At 36.5% G+C, this 25,428-nt stretch overlaps 1 protein-coding gene across 2 annotated transcripts in view; it reads right to left on the bottom strand.

Moving 5' to 3' along the window:
* csmd3b (CUB and Sushi multiple domains 3b) overlaps nucleotides 1-25,428 on the bottom strand; it is a 463,847-nt gene that overhangs the window by 65,972 nt on the left and 372,447 nt on the right. For both annotated transcript variants that reach the window (XM_087786440.1, XM_087786441.1), the window contains exons 29-45: nucleotides 24,339-24,477; nucleotides 23,576-23,763; nucleotides 22,523-22,641; nucleotides 22,352-22,427; nucleotides 21,963-22,079; nucleotides 15,580-15,693; nucleotides 15,404-15,499; nucleotides 13,542-13,745; nucleotides 13,256-13,380; nucleotides 11,229-11,325; nucleotides 7,650-7,754; nucleotides 7,454-7,572; nucleotides 5,331-5,400; nucleotides 4,161-4,277; nucleotides 3,090-3,299; nucleotides 2,837-3,025; nucleotides 2,541-2,718 (exon numbers count right to left, since the gene is read on the bottom strand). In XM_087786440.1, the coding sequence (XP_087642566.1) occupies nucleotides 2,541-2,718; nucleotides 2,837-3,025; nucleotides 3,090-3,299; nucleotides 4,161-4,277; nucleotides 5,331-5,400; nucleotides 7,454-7,572; nucleotides 7,650-7,754; nucleotides 11,229-11,325; nucleotides 13,256-13,380; nucleotides 13,542-13,745; nucleotides 15,404-15,499; nucleotides 15,580-15,693; nucleotides 21,963-22,079; nucleotides 22,352-22,427; nucleotides 22,523-22,641; nucleotides 23,576-23,763; nucleotides 24,339-24,477 (2,263 nt within the window). The remainder of the gene's footprint in view (nucleotides 1-2,540; nucleotides 2,719-2,836; nucleotides 3,026-3,089; nucleotides 3,300-4,160; nucleotides 4,278-5,330; nucleotides 5,401-7,453; nucleotides 7,573-7,649; nucleotides 7,755-11,228; nucleotides 11,326-13,255; nucleotides 13,381-13,541; nucleotides 13,746-15,403; nucleotides 15,500-15,579; nucleotides 15,694-21,962; nucleotides 22,080-22,351; nucleotides 22,428-22,522; nucleotides 22,642-23,575; nucleotides 23,764-24,338; nucleotides 24,478-25,428) is intronic.

Genomic DNA, 25,428 nt, shown 5'->3' with positions numbered 1-25,428 from the left:
ATATATATATATGTATATATTCCATCCTCATATTAAAAAAAGAAAGAAATCTCAGTTAATCAGTTCAATCTTTTCCAAACTTCCTAATAAAATAGCCATTAGCCATTTGCTCCTTTTTTACTTGTTTATATGAAAGATTATAATCTTGTTAATCTGTTTATTGTTGCTGCAGTGAAGACAATACCATCATTGGTTTAAATAAAACATGTTTTCCTGAGTCTATACAGTTTAAGGTACCCACTTACTTATTGTAAACTTTTCTTTGGACAGCAAGCAATACATGTATTTTGAAGACACGCTTGCGTGGGCAACTTTGGAAAGGAGAAAACCTGAAGCTGACAGATGTAACATTGAAGCCAGTGAACACATGTACCAAGTTGATGCCTGGTCTTCCTTTGACAGCGTAACACTGCTTATCCAGTGACACTTTCCAAAGTGTGGAATTACATGCTGCCATCTATTTATAGTGGCCAGACTTTGGCTTTCACTGCGACAAGACAACTATAGGGGGTATATTGTTCGGTGTATTTATGGCGCTGCTGCTGTGCTGTACCTACAGATCTCTGCAACATGTTATCTCTACAGGATTTAAACACCTGCATTGACAAAATGTCGGCTACTGCTGACGGTGGCTTTGCTCAGAAAGAGTAATGAGGTGAGAAGTCAAGGTTGGGAGCCAGGAATGTTTTTTTTGGTACATGATATAAGAGCCGCTGCCATTTTCAGATGGAGAAGAAATGAATGTGAAACCAGTGATTAAGACTTATGGGCACGGATAGATCGTTAAAACGTGAGAGGAGCTGGTGCACGAGTCTCTCTGTTGCCCGGCAAACCCTCAGAACGTCGGGCCAATTAGTGTCCAGCTCTGCAGAGGGAGAACGGTTTCCTATGTGAACACGCTTGAACTTGTGAGAGTAAAATCAAATGTGATTCCAAATATGTTTGCGGGAAGTTTCAGCTAATTCAATTGAAAGAGAGAGCTCACCCAACATTCAAACATCATTTTCTACTCACCCTCATGTCGACTAAGGTTTGAGATTATTTTGATTGTTTGTTCATTTTAATGTAGCGACTGGAGCTCAGTTGTCTTGGTCTTCATCTTCGTCCAAAAATACTCTTAAAAACCTCCCAATACCTCCATACTGCTCATCTGTAACTTCCATCTTGTATTGAAGCTTTAAACTCTTTATTTTAAGCTTGCTTTTAGCAGAAGTTATCTCAATTTCTGAGTAGAAAATGAGTGAAGTTTGAATTTTGGATGAACTTTCTCTTTAATGGATGGTGAGATGTTGGAGACGGCAGTGTAAAGAACTATCTTAATGCAAAATAAAAATAGCTTTCAGAGGAATTACAATCTTAACTTGATAGTTCACCCAAAATTCAAACTTCATTCATTTTCTACTCACCCGTTGTCGACTAAGGGTTGGGATTATTTTCAGAGTCAAAATAATGTAAAACTTTATTGATAAGTTTTACCTTATTTTCAGAGTAATCTGTTTCTTTTTAGAGTTATAGACTAAAATGTTTGTTCATTTTAATTTTAGTAGCGACTGGAGCTCAGCTGTCTTCATCTTAATCCAAGAACACACACTCAAAAACATAAAAATACTTCTATACTGCTGGTATGTAACGTACCTCTTGTGTTGAAGCCTCAAAATTAGGACATATTTAGAATAAAAAAACAACAAAACAATTCTGTATATATTAAGCTTGTTTTTAGCTGATTCCAGGCTATCAAACACTTGTGAAATGTTTCCATGAGAAACAACTTGTAGCTGAAGCAGAGAGACAGGTAGCTTTGCTACAGTCACATTTAAAATATATAGAATTATTCAAGTTTTTTCTCCCGTCATGGCTTCAATAAAAGATGGACTTTGCAGACGAGCAGTATGGAGGTATTTGGACGTTTTTCTTTTTGGACACAAGTGAGCACCAGTCGCCACATTAGCATAAATATTGATTTTTGCCTATAACTCTCAAAGGGATGGGATTACTTTCAAAATAATCGCACTAGTCGACATGATGGTAAGTAGAATATGACTGAAATTTTAATGTTTGGGTGAACTTGTGGTGGAAAGAGTTAAGTGGATATTTAGCAGGGTCACTTTTACCTAGAATCACCGTAACCTAGGATGTGTGTACACCAAACAAGAACAGTTATACAACAGACCAGAGTTCAGACCTACCGAGGACTACCCACTGTGAAAGGACTATAAATTGTCTTGAATCCGAAAGATTGTTAATGATGCTAGGGTGTTGTTCAATAAATGAATGATCAGTTCATCCCGCCGATTCCTGTGGTCGTCTCTGTCTCTCTGGGCATATTTTCCACGACAAACTATCATTTTGACCGCAATATAAATGCTGGGGACTTGAACTTTCATATTCTTTGTTGTAATGGGAATATAAAGACGACAAGACAAGCTTTTCCGCATGTTTTTTACACATTTCAAAGACACAGTTTTGGCAAATGACTACGTTTGAGCCAAGATTAACCCATAAATTGATGGTAAAAGGAATTCATTTTTAAAGAAACCTACCAGACGGTGATGTAGTCGTATGTGGGCTCAGTGCTCAGAACAGTAAAGTTGATGTAAATCCCGTGGCCAGGAGGAACTCGTACACTCCAAACACAGTCCTGGAAGTTCGGGTATTCTTCAGGGTGACCAGGAGAGTAAATGGTTCCGTTTAAGGATGTGATGTTACCACCACAGAGAGCTAGAAGACACAAGGGACAAGAATTGTATTTTATGCTTGTTAAAATATAATGAACGATTGTCAATAGATTCATTTTTGTTGGTAATTTTGCAAGTGGAGTTAATTGGATCGTATATACCTTCACATCTTGGCAACTGATGGTTCCAGTTCCGGCTGATTCCGTGTAAACACGTGAGCGAAGCTTCGCCTATGAGGGAATATCCAGGCAGACACTCGAAAGATACCGTCATCCCAACACTAAAGTCGGTGCCGATCACGATGCCATTCCTAAAAGGTCGAGGATCAGGACAACTCTGGAGCTGGTAGGCTGCGATGACAATGAAAGGGAAGTCAGAAAACAAGACTTTTATAGCGTGTGTGCAAATATTCACCTTGATATGTGATGTGGAATCCTGGTTTATTTTGGGAATAGTCGCTGTGGAAAAATAAACTGGTCTGGTGGGTGGTGCTGAAGAGAGGTTTGGGCATGATGGGGCCGCTGAACCGATCGATGACCGATCCGGTGTCAAGGGTCCCGCTCCGAATTTCCAGGTAATCGTGGATCGCCTCGGTGGAGAAGTTGACAAACTGAAGGTGGATGCCTGAATAAAAAATAGAATAGATACTATTGGATTGAATATAAATGAGTCAATCTGATCTAAGGAGGTGAAGAAGAGAGTCCAGGCCAGGTAGAAGATCACTGGTATTCTGTGAATCAGCCAGATTTTAAGGGCAGAATTATAGGACATTTGTGAGAACTTTCATGACAATATAAGACAAGAAAGAGTTAGGGTTGAAGATCCTATGGTTTTCAATGGGCGTAACTCAAAATGTCGAGAAGCAAATGCCATATAGTGAAGTTTGAAAGCATAGATAGAGACTCAGGAGAGAGTCCAGGGGACAAGTTGGAGAAAGAGGAAAGACAAAATGAAGAAATGAAGAGGATACGTGAGACTAGGGAGTAAGATCAAGGTACTGGAAACTGACAATGACCGTAAATGCCGTAATAAGATCAACCTTTAACTGTAACAAATGCGTACTTGTTGAGAGAAAAATGCAAAATATTTTTTAAGGTTTCCACTGTAAACTGTCATTAACTTTCACGAAAGTGTTTTTTTGTCTTAACTTTTTTGCTCTATTAATATAGAACCAAACTGTTGTCCTACATTAATAAAACTACTATTACTTAATATTTCGCACCAGAAAATACTACTGTTTTGCTCTAAATGATTCATTAAATATGATTAAAATCAAATTATTTTTAATTTAAGGACATTTTGTTTGGTAAAAGACAAATAAAGGTTTAAGAAAATGCTAGGTGAGCTCCCTAACAGTATACAGTACATGCCATTGTTGAACTTAATTCACGTCCAAATATGGAACTTCATCACATGGAAAAATGATAAAAAAAAAGAAAAAAGGACAAGCTTTGTTATGACAAAAACAATTAAGTGCATCCTCACCAAAGCCAACTGGTAAATTGACTGTCCATGTGCAATCCAGTCCACTGGGGTAGTTGCCAGGGTAACCGGGGCTCAGGATCACTCCACTCACATCAGTCAGGGATCCACCACACTGGGCTGCAGACACAAGTGAGGGAGATAAAAGCTGTCCATTGAGACGATAGACCTTCCATAATGTTGCCGCGCTTCTTAAGCATTAAATCACATTATTAAATTCAAACCTGATATTTTGTTTGTCTCACTTTGACATTGTATTATTCCATGAAGTACATTTCTAACTTATTATAAAAATTAAATAAATTATCTTAAGCCCTGCCCACTGCACTCAATTTGTTTTTCTGGGGATTAAATCTTGTTTACCATAACCCACGCCCACTTCAAACGTCAGAATAATTTGGAAATAATTTGGTCAAACGTAGAGGTTTGTCACCGCAGGTCATCATTCCCGGAAGTCTTCACCTCCAAAGGGCTCGTTGTATAAACAAAGCAAGGCGTGATGACAGCTGGCTGTAGGAGGAGTGAAGCCATTATTACGTCATAATGGACTCTGCTCTCGTAACCTCTCGTTCGCCCCAAATTGTAGACGGAGGATAACTTTATAAAGTAATAAGGTAAGGTAAGGTAAAACTTTATTGATAATAAAATAAAATAAGTTCAAAATATGATCATGATGAAGGACTTACTGCATCTTGGAGAGGAAGACTTCAATATTTGAAACATGTGAGTGAGTCAGGAGAGTTGGGTTTTCACACTAGTTGCTCATTTAACAAAAATCATGTTCTGATCCTAATTGGCCGAAATGTGCGAAATCTCCGAAATGTCCTCCTAAACTAATCTCTCCTTATCCATATTTTCAAGTTAGTGAAGCAAGACTCTTTTATGTATGAATGTCTTCACGGTTCAGAGGGAAAAAAAGCTTTTTGTCGTCTAATGGATTTGCATTAGTTCTATTTTCAAAAGGGCAGACAAAGTTAACACAACGCCGAGATGGCTTTTTGTGCGTTTCCAGGGTAACGTCTTAAAAATGATGGAGTGAATTACAAAATGACTTTATATTACAGTTGAGTAATTACATTGAAAGTATATCTGCTCAGAATGTTATTGTTGTTCGAAGTGACTAAAAACCTGGATAAATAGGTCCAGATTTTAATGGACTAAAGCTGTATTTACCAAGACACAGCGGCACAGGGTAGTTCCATCTCCTCACTGGTCCAGGCATACAAGTGATGTGAGCGTTTCCCTTTGAACACAAATAAAAAAAAAAACATCGCATGAGATGAAAATCAAAGCTTCATTCCAGCTTTTTATATCCGTGCTCAGCAAACTGACACCGTCCTGCCTCTGAGCAGCAGAAGGGACAACCTGCATTAAAGGCAGAACACGGCACAGGAATCAGAGAACATTCATTATTCAGCAGTTGAGTAAACACAAGTAGAGTTGGATGTTTAGCAAGAGAAACCACCTGAGAGAGGATTTGGAAGGAGACACAATGCCAAAAACTTCTGAGTCCGTGAGAGCGGGGAAAACAACAGCCACACATGGCAGCACCTCAATCCGAGACAGGATGGATTTAATGACATTAATGGATTACGTTTGGAAGTTTTCTTAATCCCTAAACCGTCCCATTGTGGGAATTTGTGTTGGGTTTAAATCTAGAGCACCATTTAAAAAAAACAATACTGAGAGGACACAATGAAAAGAAAAGTTTATTATGAATAAAATACTGTCCAGGTAATGGATTTGAAATAAAAGTAATGTTAAAATTGAGGATAAAAATGTATCTTTTTTAATCCAAACAAGCAATTGTGTTCCTTGAGCCGTGAAATCAGTACACACAAAACACTAGTTTTACATGCAGGGACACTAGAGGTCATTACAGAATCATAATATGAATTAAGTAAGAAAACAGATGGCTTATTCACACTGCCATCAGGTAAAGCAAAGATTAAACCTTGTGTTATCTCGGGGTTCAAGTGACCCTTGTGTTGCTTCTGGGCCGAACATTTGTTTTCTGGGGAATTGGGGGCTAAGAAAGAGACTGAGCATTTATTTGATTATTGCCGAGAACCCATTTGTTTATGTCACAATGATATTTTGTTTTATATCAATGCAATTTTTGACAACAACATAGGAAAATCGTCAACTCAATTTGTCAAATTAGAAGCTGTTCATGACTGTAAAACATGATGTGTTGAGGCTTCATGAAACAATTGATGAGGTATCATGATACAGTATAGTAATTTTTAGTCAGCTAAGGCTGGATGTCTTTCTCTGCTTTATCATCTCTGATCTACAATGAAATCTGGAATCATTTTCAAACTATGAATAGAAAGTGAAGAAATTACACATCAACTTAGACTTCATTAGGGATAAGTATAATTCCTTTTTGCCAGTCCTGAAACGGTTCCAAAAACTCAACAAAATAAAATGTACTTCTTGTTACATTTCATATCTAAACTTTAGATCTATAAAGAAAAAAAAAATCTAAATACATATAATGTGTCTAAATTATGTTCTGTCATTTTTTTAGCTTCTTAAATGAAAATGTAGCCCAAATATCTGCATTGATTTTTGAAGTGATTGAAACCAAATAGAGATGTGTTGATGAGGCTTCATGAAACAGCTGATGAGGTATCATGATACAGTGTCTTCATTTTGAAACACCACTAGATGCCATTGAATTAGTATATCAGAATCTAAGATTATAAAGCCGTGACATCTAGTGGTCTTTCAAAATAAAGACACTGTATCATGATACCTCATCAACTGTTTCATGAAGCCTCATCAATCCACCACTAACCATTTTTTTGACAGTAAGCCACAAATCTTCTTTCGATTTCTTTTCATTTTAAATTAGGGATAATAGTACTGTTTGTATCTACATAATCCCTCACCCACACATAGATGGAACAAAGAGATGGAACTTCGATGTTAATAAACTTTTTTACTATCACGTCTATAGGGTCAAGCCCCTCCACTCTAACACAGTGTGGTATAATCAGTTTGTTTCATTTTTTTTCTTCTCCATTGGCTGTTTTGCTGCAGCTCTCGGATTAATGTTTTGGCCAAATGGCAAGGAAACAACAAGGTCATAAGACTCCCCACACATTTTTAGAAAGTCAGGCCAATGCATCATCAGGATTTTTTAATCTCCAAACATTGAGAGGAAAAGAGAAGGGCATAAAAATAGAACTAAACCAACGGATATTTCCACAAGATGAAGCTGCTTTTTCTACCTCTCTGCGCATGAATCAAAGTGGAATCGATAAATCTGTATCGTCTCGTGTTGTTACCTGAAGGGAGTATCCTTGCTCGCAGGAAAACTGCACGACGTCTCCAACCATGAATCTGTCTCCTTGTCTTAATCCATAGCTGGGAGTCTGGGGCTCCGGACAGGACTCCAGGCCGATAGCTGCGAGATATTAACATAAGAAACATCACTCTCGGATAAATTGTTCAATAATATCTAGTCGGGGCTGGAAATAGTACCTGTGTATTCCAGGTGAAAACCAGCAGCGGAGACGCTGATGTCTGAGCTGAAGCTCAGGTAAAGGTTGTTGGACGTGCTGTTCAGGAGAGGAGGGATGGTGGTTCCTGCAACAAGAAGATCAATTACAGATCCGTATTTTCTATACGTCCTTTTAACACGAAAGACAAAGGTTCTAGTTCAATTCTCCAGAAGTAGAGTATCCATCTTAACTTTGGAGGTCCCACATTTGGGGCTCGTGGGCCATTTGTGGCGTGTAAGAGGGTATTTTTTGAGCTCCATTTTACGTTTAAGTATTTATGATATAGGCAGAGAATGTCAGTCAGTAATAGCAAAGAGAATACAATTCATCAAATATATACAACAGATACAATTTGGGGAAAAAAACACATATAACTATAAAAACAATTCCATGAATAATAACAGAAATCTGCAAGAAATGATGTATAAAATATTGATCAAATTTCAAGTTACAAAAATGTGCATTTGAGGGCACACAAAGACACTTTAAAACAAAAGGACTTAAGTACGAAAAATATGTATTATTAAATAAAATTAACATTACAATTAACAAAAAGACAATTAAGTGTAATTTTTAAACGGGGTGAAAAGAGTACGGGAGTGTGGGCTTAAAGACAATTTTAACGACAACCTGTTGTTGAGTCAAGATATAAAAACTGTACTTCAACCCCCTTTGTGACCCCTGCATTTTTTTAAAGGAGTCAAAACAAATTTGTAAAATGATTTAATTTGAAGAAACCAAGTATCCAAATAGGTTCACGTTGGCTCAGTTGTTTTGCGCGATCGCCTCACAGAGAGAAGGTTGCTGGTTCGAAGCCAACTTGTGACCTTTTTGTGTGGAGTTTGTATGTTCTCCCCGTGTTGCGTGGGTTTACTCCGGGCACTCCGGTTTCCTCCCGCAGTCCAAAAACATACAGAGGTTGATTAAGAAATTGTGGAAGTTGTCAGTAGGTATGAGTGTGTGTGAGTGGTTGTGTGTCTTTGTGTGTCCTACAACTAACTGGTGTGCTGTCCAGGGTGTCCCCCACATCTGCCAGAAGAAACTGGGATAGACTCCAGCCCTCCCATCAACTCCATAAGGGATTAAGCGGCATGGAAAATGAATGAATGGGTGAGGTTGTTTTATACACTGAATTCCACATATAATGATGAGTAATAGATTAGAGAACACAACGACACTGGTTTAGATTGTCATAATTTTTATCAATTTTCTAACTATGACTTTAACTTTAAGTAATAAAGCCTAAGCTGATAACGACAGACCGTTTCTCTCCCTTATGACTTGGGTTTGTGCCGACTCCCTCAGCGACCTTCACATGAGTGAATGACAGTCGAAGATCGATCTACCTGACTGAACACATTCTCATTCACACGGCAGCTAAAAGAACCTTTATGCTTGAACCGGTGGGATTATTTAAAGTTCACTTTATTCCAGAGGACATCATTGGGTTTTTTTTCTTTCTCTTCTTTTCCGCTCAGTGGACGTTTGAATATGAATGAAATTATTAAAAGTAAGTACTGGGGCCAAGAAGAAATGAGTTAAAGTAGCAGTAGGAGTCTGAGTGGGAGTTTAGAGAAATTGTTGTGTCCAGTTCTTTTTCTCCATGAGCTCAGTACTCCCACGGACACCGAAGCATGCTGGGAGGCTCTGTATTTCTTCAAGAAAGAACTTCATTTTTCAAAAAAATATCAGCAGATATTTTGTACTTTTCTTTAATAATGTAATTCTAAAAACAATAAATTTTCTAACAGTTGATTAACTTCAAAAAGGGCTACTCAATATTCCAACTTGTAACTTAAAATTAAATTCTGACAAATTTATTTGAAAATACAGAAAACCTCCCGGAGATACAGTTTAGGGCAGCGTTGTAAAAAAAAAATTGCAATCTCATAACTCTGACTATGACAGGAAATATGAAACTGATTGTAAAATAATTTGGAGGTTGGATCTAGCATGACTTTCTTCGTTCACGACAAACACTCCCTCTAAGTGTTGTCATACCATGTTTTCTTTTTGAATAGTTTCAAAATTATTGTGTTGTTTGAAGTTGTGATTAAGTTATTTTCTGTCATATTAACACCGTGTTTTACTCTTTATATTCTTCATAATTTATGTTTGGTTTTCACAATGGATTTTAGGAACAAGCCTGAAATAAAACCATTCCAAGAAACTAAATTGTGTCTCTTTGTGCTCAAGGGAGAAACAAGAGTAAGTAAGTAAATCATTTATATTTATAAAGCGCTTTTCAAGACCAGGGTCACAAAGTGTCTGTGTAATCTGTTCCTTACATTATCGTAAACACTGGCATCTTTGAAGGTCAACATATCAACATGAACATTAATCTACTTTCATTGATTTGTAGCCAAACTTCTGGTTCGCCACACAACAAGTATTTCAAGGCCTGGTCAGCTGGAGCTTTGTCATTTTCAACTTGAACATCATTTGTGGTATTACAAGAACTATTTTTCTCCTGCTAGAGACTGAATAGTGATCCGGATGTGTAACGATTATAACTCTTTTAGTCACTAAAGGTAGGAAAAGATATTTCAAAGAGTTAAGCCGCTTAACCTGTAATCACCTTATATGACTCAACGTCGCAACCATGACTGTTCTCCTACAAACTAAGAGGGATATTTTATTCATGTCGACGCTCTGAGTAATACTTAATTATAGAACTTAACTAAACTTGATGCTGCCAGATTTTCGCTTTTCTTTACAAGACTTTATTTTATATATATGAGAAGAAACTGACTTTTAATGAACCTTAAATTATTATTTATTAAAAAGGTTTCTTTCAAAATTTGGATGGATGGATGGATGGATGGATGGATGGATGGATGGATGGATGGATGGATGGATGGATGGATGGATGGATGGATTTATTGGATAGATATATTGGATGGATATATTGGATGGATGGACGGATGGATGGATGGATGGATGGATGGATGGATGGATGGATGGATGGATGGATGGATGGATGGATGGATGGATGGATGGATGGATGGATGGATGGATGGATGGATGGATGGATGGATGGATGGATGGATGGATGGATGGATGGATGGAGGGATGGATGGATGGATGGATGGATGGATTTATTGGATAGATATATTGGATGGATATATTGGATGGATGGATATATTGGATGGATGGACGGATGGATGGACGGATGGATGGATGGATGGATGGATGGATGGATGGATGGATGGATGGATGGACGGACGGACGGACGGACGGACGGACGGACGGACGGACGGACGGACGAATGGATGGATGGATGGATGGATGGATGGATGGATGGATGGATGGACGGACGGACGGACGGACGGACGGATGGACGGATGGATGGACGGATGGATGGATGGATGGACGGACGGATGGACGGACGGAATCCCTCTGGAGATCTCATTCGGATAATTGGGTTACCAGTTCACAGCAAACGATAGTTTTCATAAAAACAAGAACAAAGTGCAAATAAAGAACAAAGTGCAAGGGATGACAAAGTGCAACTATAAATACCATGGAACAAAGGAAATAACACAGTAGTACGACTCACCAGAGTAGCTCCCGAGTCTTGGCGCATGGTTGTCGGCGCCGTCGTAGAAGTCCAGAGAATCCCAGTTGTGCTCGGTGGCGAAACTCACCACTTGTATCTGAAAAAAACAAATCGAAAGTGATTATAATGTTTGAGGTTTATTTAACTCGGTTAAATCTCATCAGTACAAAAGGAAGTGGCGGCTGTGGTTTGGTTGTTTTTTTATTTATCTTAATATATTTTCCTTTTTTTTTATTATTATTATTTTATTTGTTTTAGTTTGAAAAGAATCAGCTCAAGCTCATGATTTTGTATGTTTGTAGAACTATTCACACTGATAAACTATATTTGCATTGATTCAAATTCTCATTTTATATTATTGTTTTTTTCCTTTATTACAGCTTGAAACAATACATATATTTATATACACTAGTCATGTACAAAATAAGTTAAGAGATAAATTCACCCAACCCTAATTCAAACAAGGGACCTCATGATGAAAAATGTTAAAAAATAAATTAAATAAACAATAATTACAATAGACACAATTAAATTATCTTAAACGAAAACACAAAGATTACTTAATCATTTATTTTAAAATCACAAGAATAATTTGCTTTCTTACTTTTGAATTGAATCAATTTAATATTTTCAAAATACTTCTCTAAATGAAAAAAACAAAAACATTTGGTACTTTTTTTAAATGTTGTTTTGTGAATGTAATATTTGATGAGAATTATGAAAATATTTATAAAATACAACAATATGTCCTTAAATTTGAATTTTTGAGTAACATTAATATGTCTTTAGTACAAATTTCTAAATCCTCCCATTTTTTGTTTTGGTTTTTGGAAAATCAAAAAGTAATTGTTGAATATGTTCCTGAACATCTTGACAGAATTAACATTTAAATTAAATGAATCTGCAATGGAAAACTGTTATGGATTATTTAAAATTCCATGTACTTTTTATTTTATTCGAAATGACAATTTTTTTTCTTAAATCTTGTGTTGTCATTTCTCAAATCAGGTCTATCTGGGGGTGTTTTTTGAAGAGCCCGTTCAGTGACGTCACGTTAATGCAACCAAGCCAAACACGCATTTCGCAAAAGTAAGAGAAGTGTCGTCCATGTATATGAAAAAGCAAACCCTGATAATAGCTTAGGTTAGCTCACTTGGTAGCGCCAATATTTTTTGAAGGTTTTGCTGGTTCGATCCATGCTCTTTAATTTTATGAGTTTTTTGTAATGATCACTTTGTATTCGAAGTGTACTTTCTGTGACTTTGTGGTGAGTGAGTACAAGGTATATCCGATGTCCTTGTGCAAAAGACAGGTTGTTAATAAATATTAGTTTACATTTTTTTTTTTTAATTACATTTTTTATTTTTTATTCTGTATCATCTTTCTGAATTTATAGTTAAAACCAAATTTCATGTTTATGCAAACAAGGAGCATAATAAAAATTATTACATAGAATTAATATATATATATATATATATATTTTAATTTTTTTTTGACATAGAATTAATATTGTCTAAATTTAGACTGATTCTTTCAATGTTATACAATGGGAAATGTTCTGAAAAAGTACTAAAATATTTTTCTCTTTTCCATCATTGGATCTTGTCTTCGTAAAACCTTAATCTATTGAACCTCATAATCAAAAAAAAAAATGGAATTGTTTGAAGGTTATTTCCTGCCATATTCCTCCTCATTATTCCCTCCATCAGTACACCACCTAGAAATATAAAAGTGATCCCGAATAAGGCTCTAACCAAGAACGTCCTTTTCAAACGTTTCGGCAGACTCAATTTATGTCAAAGGCATCTTTATCTCCGACTGTCGGAGTGATTTAGCTTGTCAGCCATCACTCACTATCTTTCTCGTGATACCATCACATCTGGTACGATCTGTCCGGTCCCTTCCACTCGCATCATCCATCTATTCTCTCTTTAAATATTAACTTTTTCTGCTTCATCAGCTTTTTTTTTTTTTTTCCTTCGATGATATACGAGTCAGCCAGGGGACAACAAGGGGACGAGCGGTACCTGTATCCCGGCCCCTTCTGGGACGGACACCTTCCACACACAGTTCTGGTTGTTATCGTAAGGTTCCGGATAACCGGGCGACAGGATGGTCCCGTGACGTTTCTGTAGCACGCCACCGCAGGGAACTGAGAAGTGAAAAGTGGGCAGAAAAAAAAAAAGCAAAGGGAAATAAGAGCATTAAAGGCTGAAGCTACTCTCCGTCAGCACATAATGTAAGGCTTATGGAAGATGCGGAAATTCCGGTCGAGCCAAAAAAAACAACTGCATTTCCACATGTCATAGTCACCGATACACGTTGGCAGGGTGTCGTTCCACTGGGCCAGGTTGTCGGGGACGCTCTCGCACCGTATGGCGGTGGAGCCGTGAAGGACGTAGCCAGGGTTGCACTCGAACTGCACCAGAGATCCGACCGCAAAGTCGTTGCCAAGGCGCTTCCCGAAACGTGGCTCCGGCACCGAGCTGCACTGGGTGGAACTGGTCCGAGGGACGGCTGCGAAAACACGGACGGCGTTACTGATGCTACGTCGCTAATGCTGGATAACAGACTGGATGAACAGTATTATGGATTCGGCAGATGAATAGACGGAAGATATTGCAAGACTAAAGATATGGCCATATACCATAAAACTTTGATTGTACATAGTGATGGGTTGATGAGGCTTCATGAAACAGTTGATATAGGTATCATGATACAGTGGCTTCATTTTGAAAGACCACTCGTCGGCACTCCTAGTTTGAAAATTATGTCAGGTTTCATTGAATTAGTAAGTAAGTAAGTAAGTAAGTAAGTAAGTAATATTTATTTATATAGCGCTTTTAGAGACCAGGGTCACAAAGCGCTTAAACAATCAAAACAATACTCAAAAAAGTACATACTTCAAAGATAAAGATAATACTGAGAACAACACAGGAGTTCGAGAAATTCAAGGAAAAGCCTGAACAAATAGAAACGTCTTAAGATGTTTCTTAAAGGAGTCAGTAGATCCATCAAGCGCAAAGAGAGAGGAAGATCGTTCCAAAGCTTAGGAGCAACAGCCTGAAAAGATTTCTCTCCTCTGGTCCTGAACCGTGTGCGTGGAACCATAAGTAGAGATAGTAGATCAGAATCAAAGATTATAAAGGAAAGAGTGACATCTAGTGGTCTTTCAAAATGAAGACACTAACTGTGTCCCAAATCGTGCACTTCTGCACTTAGAGTTAATATTTTGAGGGCACAAGTGCATCCCAAAGGGCAGTGTGTGAAATGTAGTGCTCTATTTAAACTCAATTGGTGCACTTAAAGCCAGAAAGTTGAGTGTAGTTCGATGGACACCTTCCACCCTTAATGGCCGCCATCTTAGTGACGTAGATGAGTGGTCCCCAACCTAAACTCAAGGCCCACTTTTAAGTCTCAAAAACCTTTTGCGGCCCACATCCGACCCCATGAATACCAAGGCATTATAATGCGTTCTCATGTCCTTGTCACATGTATAATACACAAAGTAAAAACAATTTAATGAAAATAATACTTGAAAATGTTGAATATCCTTTTAGACTTAACTGCTTTTAAAATTTAAAACATTATTATGTGTATTTTAATTTTTATATAATTACATCCACCCTCCCACAAAAAATCATACCATTTTGGAAATTATTTTGCGGCCCACTTGCAATACCAGTAGGGGGCCGTGGCCAACAGCTTGGGAATCACTGACACAGATTATGCTAAACTGAAGCTACATCACCGACATCGCGTCTTCGGAGAAAATGCTGGTGTAAATGTCTCGAAAAAAACCCACTAATCTTACCACAAAACAACACAACAACAATAATAACAAAAATAAAATAAAAACAACTTAATAACCTCTTTCAATTGTCAAAAAGCGCTGTCAAAGTATCGGCGATAGTGTTCCAACGGCTTTAATCAGTGTTAAAAAAGTAGTAGTAGTAGTAGTATCTTAATGTGTACTGTAAACCAGTGCACTTGCACAGTGTTTCATGATACCGCATCAGCTGTTTCATGAAGCCTCATCAATACATCACTAATTGTGGACAAACTGAGTTAGTAAAAAGAGTCTAAACTATATTTGCAAAATAGACTATGAAAGAAAAGTGGTAATTAATGTGTTATTACACTTTTTACAAACTACTTAAACATTACAAACAGACCTTGGTAGACGAAGTGGAATCCTTTCGCAGTTTCTGGTCCGACCGTGTTGAACTTAATCGTGATTTGGTTGCCGGTGCTCAACGGGAGAGATTCTCCTGTAAAATCAGTGCATAATGTATAAAACACAGTTCGAGTACAACCGTCAGTTGGGCAACAACATCGGTGACGTCCGTACCAGAGTGCGAGCCTGAGAGCGACGACAGCAGTGTGTTCTGCTGTGTGGGCCCGTCATAGATCTCCACCACATCGTTGAGAGACGTCTGGAACATGACAAACTGGCCGAAGAGCACTGGGGAAGAAGATCGGAAGAAGGAACATGTGGGTTATGATCACACTAGAATAGTTGAAATGACTTGTGAACAATTTAAGGTTTCCAACCGTAGACATAAAGAATCATTATAAAGTGACAAATTCTTAAATAGATATTATTTTTTATTAATTCTTATCCATGTGTCCACACTTTTTTTCCAAGAGGGCCAGACAAGATGGTAAATAAGGTACAACTTTATTGATCCCTCAGGAGGTCTCCTTCAGGAAATTCTTTGTAAATATAAATTGGAAATATGTCAGGGCTATGTTTCTTAACCTGAATTTCTATAAATTGTAGAGTTTAAATAGTATAGTAATTAGGGCTGAACGATTAACAGCATTTGCGATACAAATGCTATCTTAAAATTGCGAAAGGTTTCAATTTTATTTAATTTTATGTTAGTTTCACTTTCGAGTCGTAACTTACAAGTGGCACCGAGCAGTGTTTGCAGTTTTCTTTACTCTGAAATGTTTGTGTGATTTATTATTGACTAATAAATATAAATGTCAACATCACACTTTTTTTATCAAGTATTTGCAATGAATATAATGTATGTGTTAACAAGTGTAACTAAATGAACCTCCATTTATTTCAATTCATGCTTAATTTGCCTTATCTTAAAAATGGCTTTATAAGTTTATCCTAACAATCGCAAAGAAATATATTTTAATGTTTAGTGAATTATTTATTGTATAACAGAAAAGAATGCATAAGAAAGAGGGCATTGAAAAATTAATTGCATATTTAATCGCATAATGTTTAGGAAAATAATCGCAATTAGATTATTTACAATAACCAATCAGGTCTTATAAGGAATGGCATATCTTTGTGTACATTTGACCTATGGGATCTTTCAAATCTGTTTCAAGTCACAATTTCAGCTTGAAGTTTGAATTCCCAATTATCTGACAGTGTTCAAGAGCAAATAATCATACATTTTAAGGACACACAAGAAATGTAATGGCTTCAGTACTTGGGTAATACCTTTTCAGATCTGCTCTAATACTTTTAAAATAGCTATATTTGTAAAATGAACAATTTACGTCAATATTGAGTTTAGTTGTAACTGTTTCTGTTGCCAAATCTATCGCTCTATCATTTTTATGTTGGAACTGGTACATTACACCACTTTAATTGCAATAATAATAATAATAATCTATATATAAGGAGGACACTTGAGTCAGCTTGGTTCTCTCACAGGTGCTACAGAGATCTTCTTGGGCTCAAAATAACCGACATAAACTGATCCGTGTCTGGACTAAGAATGATTTTTCTAACTGTCATGCGCTTCATACTCGATTATTTTGTTTGTCTCTGTCCAAAGAAAGACTAAACTAGAGCGCTGAAGACCAACTATTAAGCAAGTTACAGCTGTCATTATAATATGATATTTTACATCATATTAATGAAGACGAAGAATTAGACAAACTATAATAATAATAATAATGATAACAAGCCGCCTTTTCAGGATGCTTAAGGTCACCATACAATGAGCACTTTTTAACATATCAAAACACATAAAAAAGAAATGTAAACCCAACAAAACGTTATTAGATCATTTAAACATGTTAAAAACATTAAAAACAGGTTAAATGGAAATCAATTAAAATACAGAATGGTTGGTGATAGTAACACAAGATGCAATAGCGATTTTAAATACTTTTGAATTTTGATTTGGGTAAAGAAGTCCATTTTTTTCTGAATTACGTCAAATTTGTCAATGTTTTAAATTCGATTTACAGTCCATTGGCAGCATGTTTAAGCCCTTTTCCCTCCAGCTGTTGGGTAAGAAAATTCTAACTGCAATATCTGTCAGTCTTCTCCTCGGTATCAAGGTTGAGGTTAGCTGTACAAATCGTAAACATGTTTGGTTCAAGAGACTCACTGATCCCTCTTTGAAGCCGGTTTAACATGAATTCATTTTCTTTTTTACCCTTTCAGGGAGAAAGAAAAACACGCAAACACAATTTAATTGGCCGCTATAACAAAAGGGTCGGCAGGAGGGGCAGTGGTCGCAACAGTCTCTGCTCCAGATGTAAGAAATGTATGAACATGTAAGACCCGGTGGAGCAGGAAAAAAAAAACCTGTCAAATGAGCAAGAGGTACAGTAAGCCAACTCCGTGGGAATTAATGCAGCGTTTCTATTTCACGTCGCCACAGCTTTGAATAGAAACGTCACTCTAAAAGAAAAAGGAAAAAACTCAATTTATTCAAAGCGTATTGAGAGGTTGATTGTAATATCACTTTATATAATGCCCTGAATCCATCATATGTTCAACTGCCAGGAAAACCATCAAAAAAAGGAGACCGGAATACGTTCTATATGAAATTATTCATAAAGGATTTCCGAAACAATTCTACTGGATCCTGATAGGGAAGGTTAGGAATGTAACCGTCGTTTAACTGGTTACGCGCAGTTGCTCTGTGTAACCACTAGAGCCTTCTGTCAAACACTTCCTAATCCCATTACAGTGAAGCCCTTCTAAGAGTTATTAGAAAAAGGGTTTATTCTTTATGACCCACTGAGAAAAAGGTACTAAATTACAGCCAACATAACAGAAGAATCATGTAACTTCATTTATCATATTTTATGACTATGAGACGCACTTTAAATCCTTGAATTGTTTTTAGTGCGTCTTGTGTTTAACACCCAATCGATTCAGGGTGGTATACGACAAATCTGTCAAAATGTTGGTAAAATAAAGTCACTGTAGTATTACTCTGTGAAGCTTCATACTTTGTAATCCACACATTTTGTTAACATTTTACAAGTATAATAAACAGTATTAAATATTAAATATTAAATAATAAATAATTCTAACCCGCTCAAGTAGAAGAACTCACATTTCTCTAATCCTTAAAACTCTTCACTGGCTTCCAGTTTCTTTCAGGATCAACTCTAAAATTCTGGTTCTTACTTTCAGATCTATTCATGGTCAGACTCCTCCTTACATCACTGATCTGATCCAGCCTTACACCCCAGCTCGGGCTCTGAGGTCTGTGGATCAGAATCTACTTATGGTTCCACGCACACGGCTCAGGACCAGAGGAGAGAAATCTTTTCAGGCTGTTGCTCCTAAGCTTTGGAACGATCTTCCTCTCTCTTTGCGCTTGATGGAGTCTACCGACTCCTTTAAGAAACATCTTAAGACGTTTCTATTTGTTCAGGCTTTTCCTTGATTTTCTGGAACTCCTGTGTTGTTCTCAGTATTATCTTGATCTTTAAAGTATATGCTTTTTTGAGTATTGTTTTGATTGTTAAAGCGCTTTGTGACCCTGGTCTGGAAAAGCGCTATATAAATAAATATTACTTACTTACTTACTTACTTCTGTAAAAATGGAGTTGTTGTAAACTTGTCGTATCACTTAACAAAGCTTGGACAGCTTTGCCGTAAAGATTTAAAACTCTATTGAAACCACAGTCCACGTCGGAGTCGCATATCACATGACCAAAAACAAACACCACTTATTGGTCAACAGCAGCTCTACGTCACTTGCATGTATATATCAAAGTACAGATTGGAATCCAGTAGGCTCTGGAATCCTACTAGTACAGATTGTACGGATTGGAATCCTACTACTGAACTGGGATCTGAATATTGGAATTCCAATCTGTCCTAGTACAAATGGGAATTCTACCAGGACAATCTCCAATTCTAATAAGAGAAATTCGGATTAAACGGATCAAACCCTAACCCTAATCCTAACCGTAACCCATATAAATATTCAGATCCCAGTTCAGTAGCAGGATTCCAATCTGTACTAGTAGGATTCCGGATCCTACTGGATTCCAATCTGACATATATATTGGTGAGAAATGAACACGGATAATAAAAATGTGGAAATGGTAATTGATGTTTCTAAACTCTTGATTGATTTGTTATCCGTCTAACTGTTTACAAGTATACTATTACGTTCTGAAATATAGGTTTTAAGTCTCTAGCAGACATGGATGACAACAGAGATGAAGCGTCACTGGAATACTCCAATAATGATCCAAAAATATGAATCTTCATCACCGGATTGCTACTTAATTGCAAGATAATAAAGCCTACTTCAGGGCAGAGGTTTGGACCACAGATTGCATGAGATTTACTAAGATAGCGTAAGGACTTAAAAACAGCTGCAAACTTTTAAGAAACTCTTAATAAGTTTGTTGATCTGATCCATAATAATCTTTGGATAACAATAAAGAGTGAATTTGATATATAAATAAACACTCTTTACTCACGTTCCTATAGAGAACCTGCATGACCGATTAAGACAGGAGAAGACAACCGACGGGGTTCAAGGAGACGGTAAATGAAGACATGAGGAGGATGGATGTGACTAAGGAGGAGGTTAAGGTGCGCGGGGATGATTTGCCGTGGCGTTCTCTGATGGGAAATGCCGAAAGAGAATGAATAAAAAAGAGGGAGTCGGCGCGTCCTTTGCAATTATAGGCCTTCTAATACATAGATCCTGACCACTGAGGGAAAACACCGGTTTAATTAGAAGCTGCATCATGTCTTCTGCTGAACAGTTTGGGGTAAACAATGACAAGAAATTTAATTAGCCTCTCCGATCCATGCTCCAGTAACACAACAGTCACCTCGCATGTGGTTAATTACAAGCCTTGAAAAGAACAGTAAGGAAATATTTGACCACGAGCGGCGGAGACGAGCCGCACTTTTTTTAAAAATAGCACATGATCCGGTTGTAAAAACTCCAGGCATGGAGAAGCTTCTCTCTGGTACAATATGGAAGCGAGAGAGGTAGAATGGATCGAGTGAAACAAAAGCACTGTCCTGTAACTAAATATATATATATCGCTTCATAAAACAGCAATTGACACGGGCAGAGTCCGAAGTTTCCGCCATTAAATCATGATCAGTTGAGCAGCGATGTCATTGGCTGTGTCACGTGGCGAATCCAAAGGTTGAAAAATATTCACTCTTCTAATGCTGGGAGACCTTGACCTTAAATTAAATTAACTGCCAAGAGTTGCCGATTGATTTAGCGATATTTTACTACGTTTTCTCACAGATGGGATTTTGACCTATCAGATTCCTGTTGCGACCTCTCCTCAGGGGGTCATGATGAATACAAAATATAAAAAAATATATGGTAAAATTCTGCTTGTTTCAGCATGTTTACTTAGTTTTCTGCGTATCAATATTATATGAATATTTATTTAAATTGGTCCAAAAGCGTAAATATGAATGTATATTATTTGACATATTGGCTTCTAGTCCTTGGGGTGTTGGCACGATCAATGTAGGAAAATAATCATAATCATAATAATGATTTCGGAACAAAGTGGAACTGCAATACTACAATTCACAATACTGTTCATTTTGGTAAGAAAAGTGTTAAGACTCTTAACATTACGACTGGAATACAAAATGTATTCCTATTACTTTTGTGTTTAAGTCATACTGTTAAGATACTTTAACAATTATATTTCATACAAACAATATTTCCAACACTGTTCCAGTGATACTGCTTCAAAATTCAAAGGTTATCATTTTTAGACAAATGACATTTTTGTTCACTTAAAATTACACCTTAATTATATTGCATTTCAAGGTTCAGTGGGCATTATATGGTGGGCTGGATTTGCCCCCCTGGCCTTAAGTTTGATGTGAAGCACTAAAAAAGGTATAATGCCCAATAAAAGACAAGTTAAGGTAAACATTTAAATGGAAAATGTGCATTTATATCAATGGATGGATCCACTGACTCCTTCAAGAAATATATTTTATTCGTGCAGGCTTTTCCTTGATTACTGCGTTTGTCTTGACCTTTTAAGTATATATTTTGTATTGTTTTTGATTGTTTTAACGCATTGTGACCCTAGTCTAGAAAAGTGCACTACAAATATTACTTCCTTACTTACTTAATTATATATAAAAAATTAACAAGTTACAAATAGAAATACAGTTTACGTTACGTCCATGTCGCGGAAGTAGTTGAGGATTTAAGGGCGGTGGGCTGGACCACAGGTTGCATCTGATTTACTAAGATAGCATGAGGACTTAAAAAACAGTTTACACTTTCGATGTTTTCTTAAATAACTAAGGTTGCAGGATGATGAACGAGTTCTTCTGTAATCATCTAATAATAATGATAAATTAAGGTAAACATTTGCATGGAAAAATATATATTTTAAAAATGTATACATCATAAATATATATTAAACATCCAAAGGTAGCAAATAGAAATACAGTTTTTCTATTAATATGAGATAATATCAGTTGCTACTTACCAAACTCTCTGGGAACAGCTATTGCGTAGACGCAGGTCTGTCCTGAGGTGTAGTTTCGGGGGAAGTTTGGTGACAAAACTGTTCCCTCTGACCCTGTTGACCGACTCCCACACGGAGCTGGAAACCAAATAAGATGAAACTCAATTTGGAGTGCAGCAAAGTTAGGAGATATACAACAAAATAACGTGACTTTCTGAAACAATTGGCCAAAAATGTGTTATTATTATTAAGAAAAATACAAATACGATGAAATACAAGGAAACAAATGGTTGTTTTAACTGTAGTAAAATCATCTAAAATGTTAATTGGATGGTGGTGAATGTTCTTTTATAATTTTTAAAACAAGTTTTATTTTTAATTTGTCTGGACTACGTTCTAGTAACACTTACCTTGACAACTGGGCAAAGCTCTGTTCCAACCAGGACGACCATCGTCTCCCATGCTGCATGTCAGTGTGGAGTAGCCCTGTGAGAAAATAAAAGAAAAATGAACAATATATCTTAACAGAAACAGCCACCAAAAACTCTTGGTCACATATTTAATCTTTGTTTCCGCCTCACCTGCAGTACGTATCCAGCCTCACAGTAGAAAGTGACAGTAGAGCCCAGTTTATAATCAGACCCGAGCCTGGTCCCGTTCAGAACCACTCCGGGGTCGAAGCAGGACTCTCTTAGTTTGGCTGGAGACAGAATTGAGAGAAAAATAAATGGTTATGCAAGTAACAAGTTTAACGTTTAAATGATGTGTTAAAATAGTAATATTATACATCGAATAGCTAATATCGCACCACTAACTTTTTGATAAACATTTTCTTGTTGCTGCAATATTTGAAAGACACTACACTGAAATTGTTTTTTGTTTCTCATAAAACAATCTATATTTTGAAATTCTTTATTTATGTTATAAATAAAAAGGTTTGGAAAGTGATCTTCGGAACACAGCCAGGAATAGCGGAATCATTTTAAAGATAAGCTGTAATGTGGACTGATATATTATTTTTTATTATTTAATTTTTTTTAATAAATATTGCTTGTCTTTGCTGTATTTAAAAAAAAAAATACTCCAAAATGTTTTTTTTACGGTTTGTTGAGAAAAATTATGTTTTCAGCAGAAAGTAAAGGTGTTAAATTAAACAATTGCCTAATTTTTCAATAAAGAAAAAACATTTTAAAACAAATAGGTACATAAAGCTGGAAGAAACTATGTATAATATGCTGTACATTTAACTCAAATATAGACAATGAATAAACGTTAGAAAAATGGTTAAAAAAGGAACTTGAAAACCCATTGGGTTTAGGTAGAACTTTTCCAGTCTGAAGAAGTCAGAGTCTTAGGTAAAACTTTAACAGGAGAGAGAACAATTGAATGACCATATTAGTAATCATCAGTCCAAATGATTGCTGTTAAAAGTAATACTTCAAGTCATAAACCTTTTCTCAAGTAATTCACACCCTATTCTTTCAGTTCAAATAAACTGTACTTATAAAAGTACTTTTCAAGTGAAATCTACACACAAACTTTCTTCAACTAAGATTTCCAAACTATATTTAGATCAATTTCAGACACAGACACACTTTATAGATACAAATAAATCTGAGGAGTGAAAGTGTTACCTTTGTATTCCAGATGAAAGCCAGTGTAGGAAACGGATCCATCACTTCGGAATGCTAAATGCATGGTATTGGAACTGCTTTCTATCCGCTCTGGGAGTTTGCTGTCCTGGAAACTACCAATCAGAGGGCTGTTGCTGTCCGGACCGTCATAGATGTACAGGAAGTCGTAGTTTGGCTCGATGTTAAAGCTAGAATAGAAGAAAAGAGATACAAAATAATGTTGAATGTTGTTTTCTGTCATATTTTTATTTCATGGCTATTTAAAACACTGTTTTTTGAAATTTATAAAATACCCCTTTAATCAATCAAAGACCAAACTAATGTTTCATATTTAAAAAGTACGGTCCCACCGGTAAGACAGTATCTGTTGCCAGTCTTAGTGATTGCAGTTCCTATCCTCTCAAATGAAGCCATCATTTTTAAGATTTTCATATCACGAAAAGCTTAAGATCCATGGAAGGATATCAGAGACAGGACTTCACGTTATAAATTCTAAAGCCAGACTGTCTCATTCGGACTGAAATGATTGGTGTGAAACTTGGCACGAACATTCACACTTATGCGAGGGAACTAAAGCCAACCACTTCTGTGATCTTCAAACTTTAAAAGTTAAAACATCCACTTATTTAAGATTTGACAGGGTCTCAATTTGCTACTTTCACAGACACCGAAGAGAGAAACAGGAATATCTTAAGATATTGGCTCACACGGGGACACGGTCTTATTCCTGTGGACGACATGTAGATGAGTCTATGAACTTTACCTGATGAAAGCCAGTGACAGGACATAGTCGGAGTTGACGGCGATGAGCCAGTCGCAGTCTTTAGAATGAGGGTAAGGGTGCGGATAGTTAGGAGACAGGATAAAACCACTGGATTCTGTCAGATTTCCTCCACAAGGAGCTGAAAGAGGAAAAAGAACAATCATGTTCCAACTGTTTGGACTTCAATGAATCTGCTTTTTTTGACTCAAAATATAGATTGTTTTCTTTAAAGGGTTTATCTGAACAAGTGTGATTTTAGGCGAGGTTGGTTTGGATATGTTTTATAAATACAAGCTAATTTAAAAGTACTGAGCTCAAACTGTATTATCATATGAATCAACCACTTATCTCACTGCTTGTTTTGGGAAAGGAATGTGGGGAATACTAATGACTTTGTACTGATCTTTGAAGGAGTGAACAGCTAAGCCTGACATTTAAAGGATAATCACTTGTTCAAGTTTGTGTTTGGTGGAAAACTTCAGAGTAAGATTATTTATGGCTTGTAAAACTGCGAGGGTGGATATACCAGGGGCCTAAAACCTCTGTGCTTTAGAAATGATTCAGATAGACATGTAAACTCTGTATTCTTCTCACTCACTTGCAAGTAAAGTTACTTTAAACCAGATCTGATTTCTGTTCTTTGTTCAAGTTAAAAGTTGAGTCAGATTTCTGACACTATTTTAAAAATCCATCTCTAAATATACATTGGATGTTTGTCTTCCTGTCTGTCTATCTGTTTCCAACGGTTCTTAGTGTCTTATAGATCCTAAAATTTTAGATAATTTTTATTTCTATTTTTTTTTTTTTTCCGTTTTTATTTCTATTTTATTTTATTTTTATTCTATTTTATCTTGTTAATAGTGTTAAATTTCTAATTTTGTAAATAATTGTATATTCTTAAGATCGTTTTTATTTTATTTTGTATTATCTCTTTTATTATTTCTTTTTCCTTGCACTTTATTTTTTTAAAAACTGCGCTGTTGTGAAAGTGTGTTTCCCCTCTGGGGATGAATAAAGCTTTTCTATTTTCTATTCTATTCTAAAACTTATCGACAAAATTGCTTGGAAATTAGCATGTAGACTACCTGCC

Source organism: Callionymus lyra, chromosome 3 (assembly GCF_982586985.1).
Source record: "Callionymus lyra chromosome 3, fCalLyr1.hap1.1, whole genome shotgun sequence".
NCBI lineage: Eukaryota > Metazoa > Chordata > Actinopteri > Syngnathiformes > Callionymidae > Callionymus > Callionymus lyra.
Note: the sequence above shows the minus strand (reverse complement) of the source record. Positions and strands in the feature narration are given on the sequence as shown.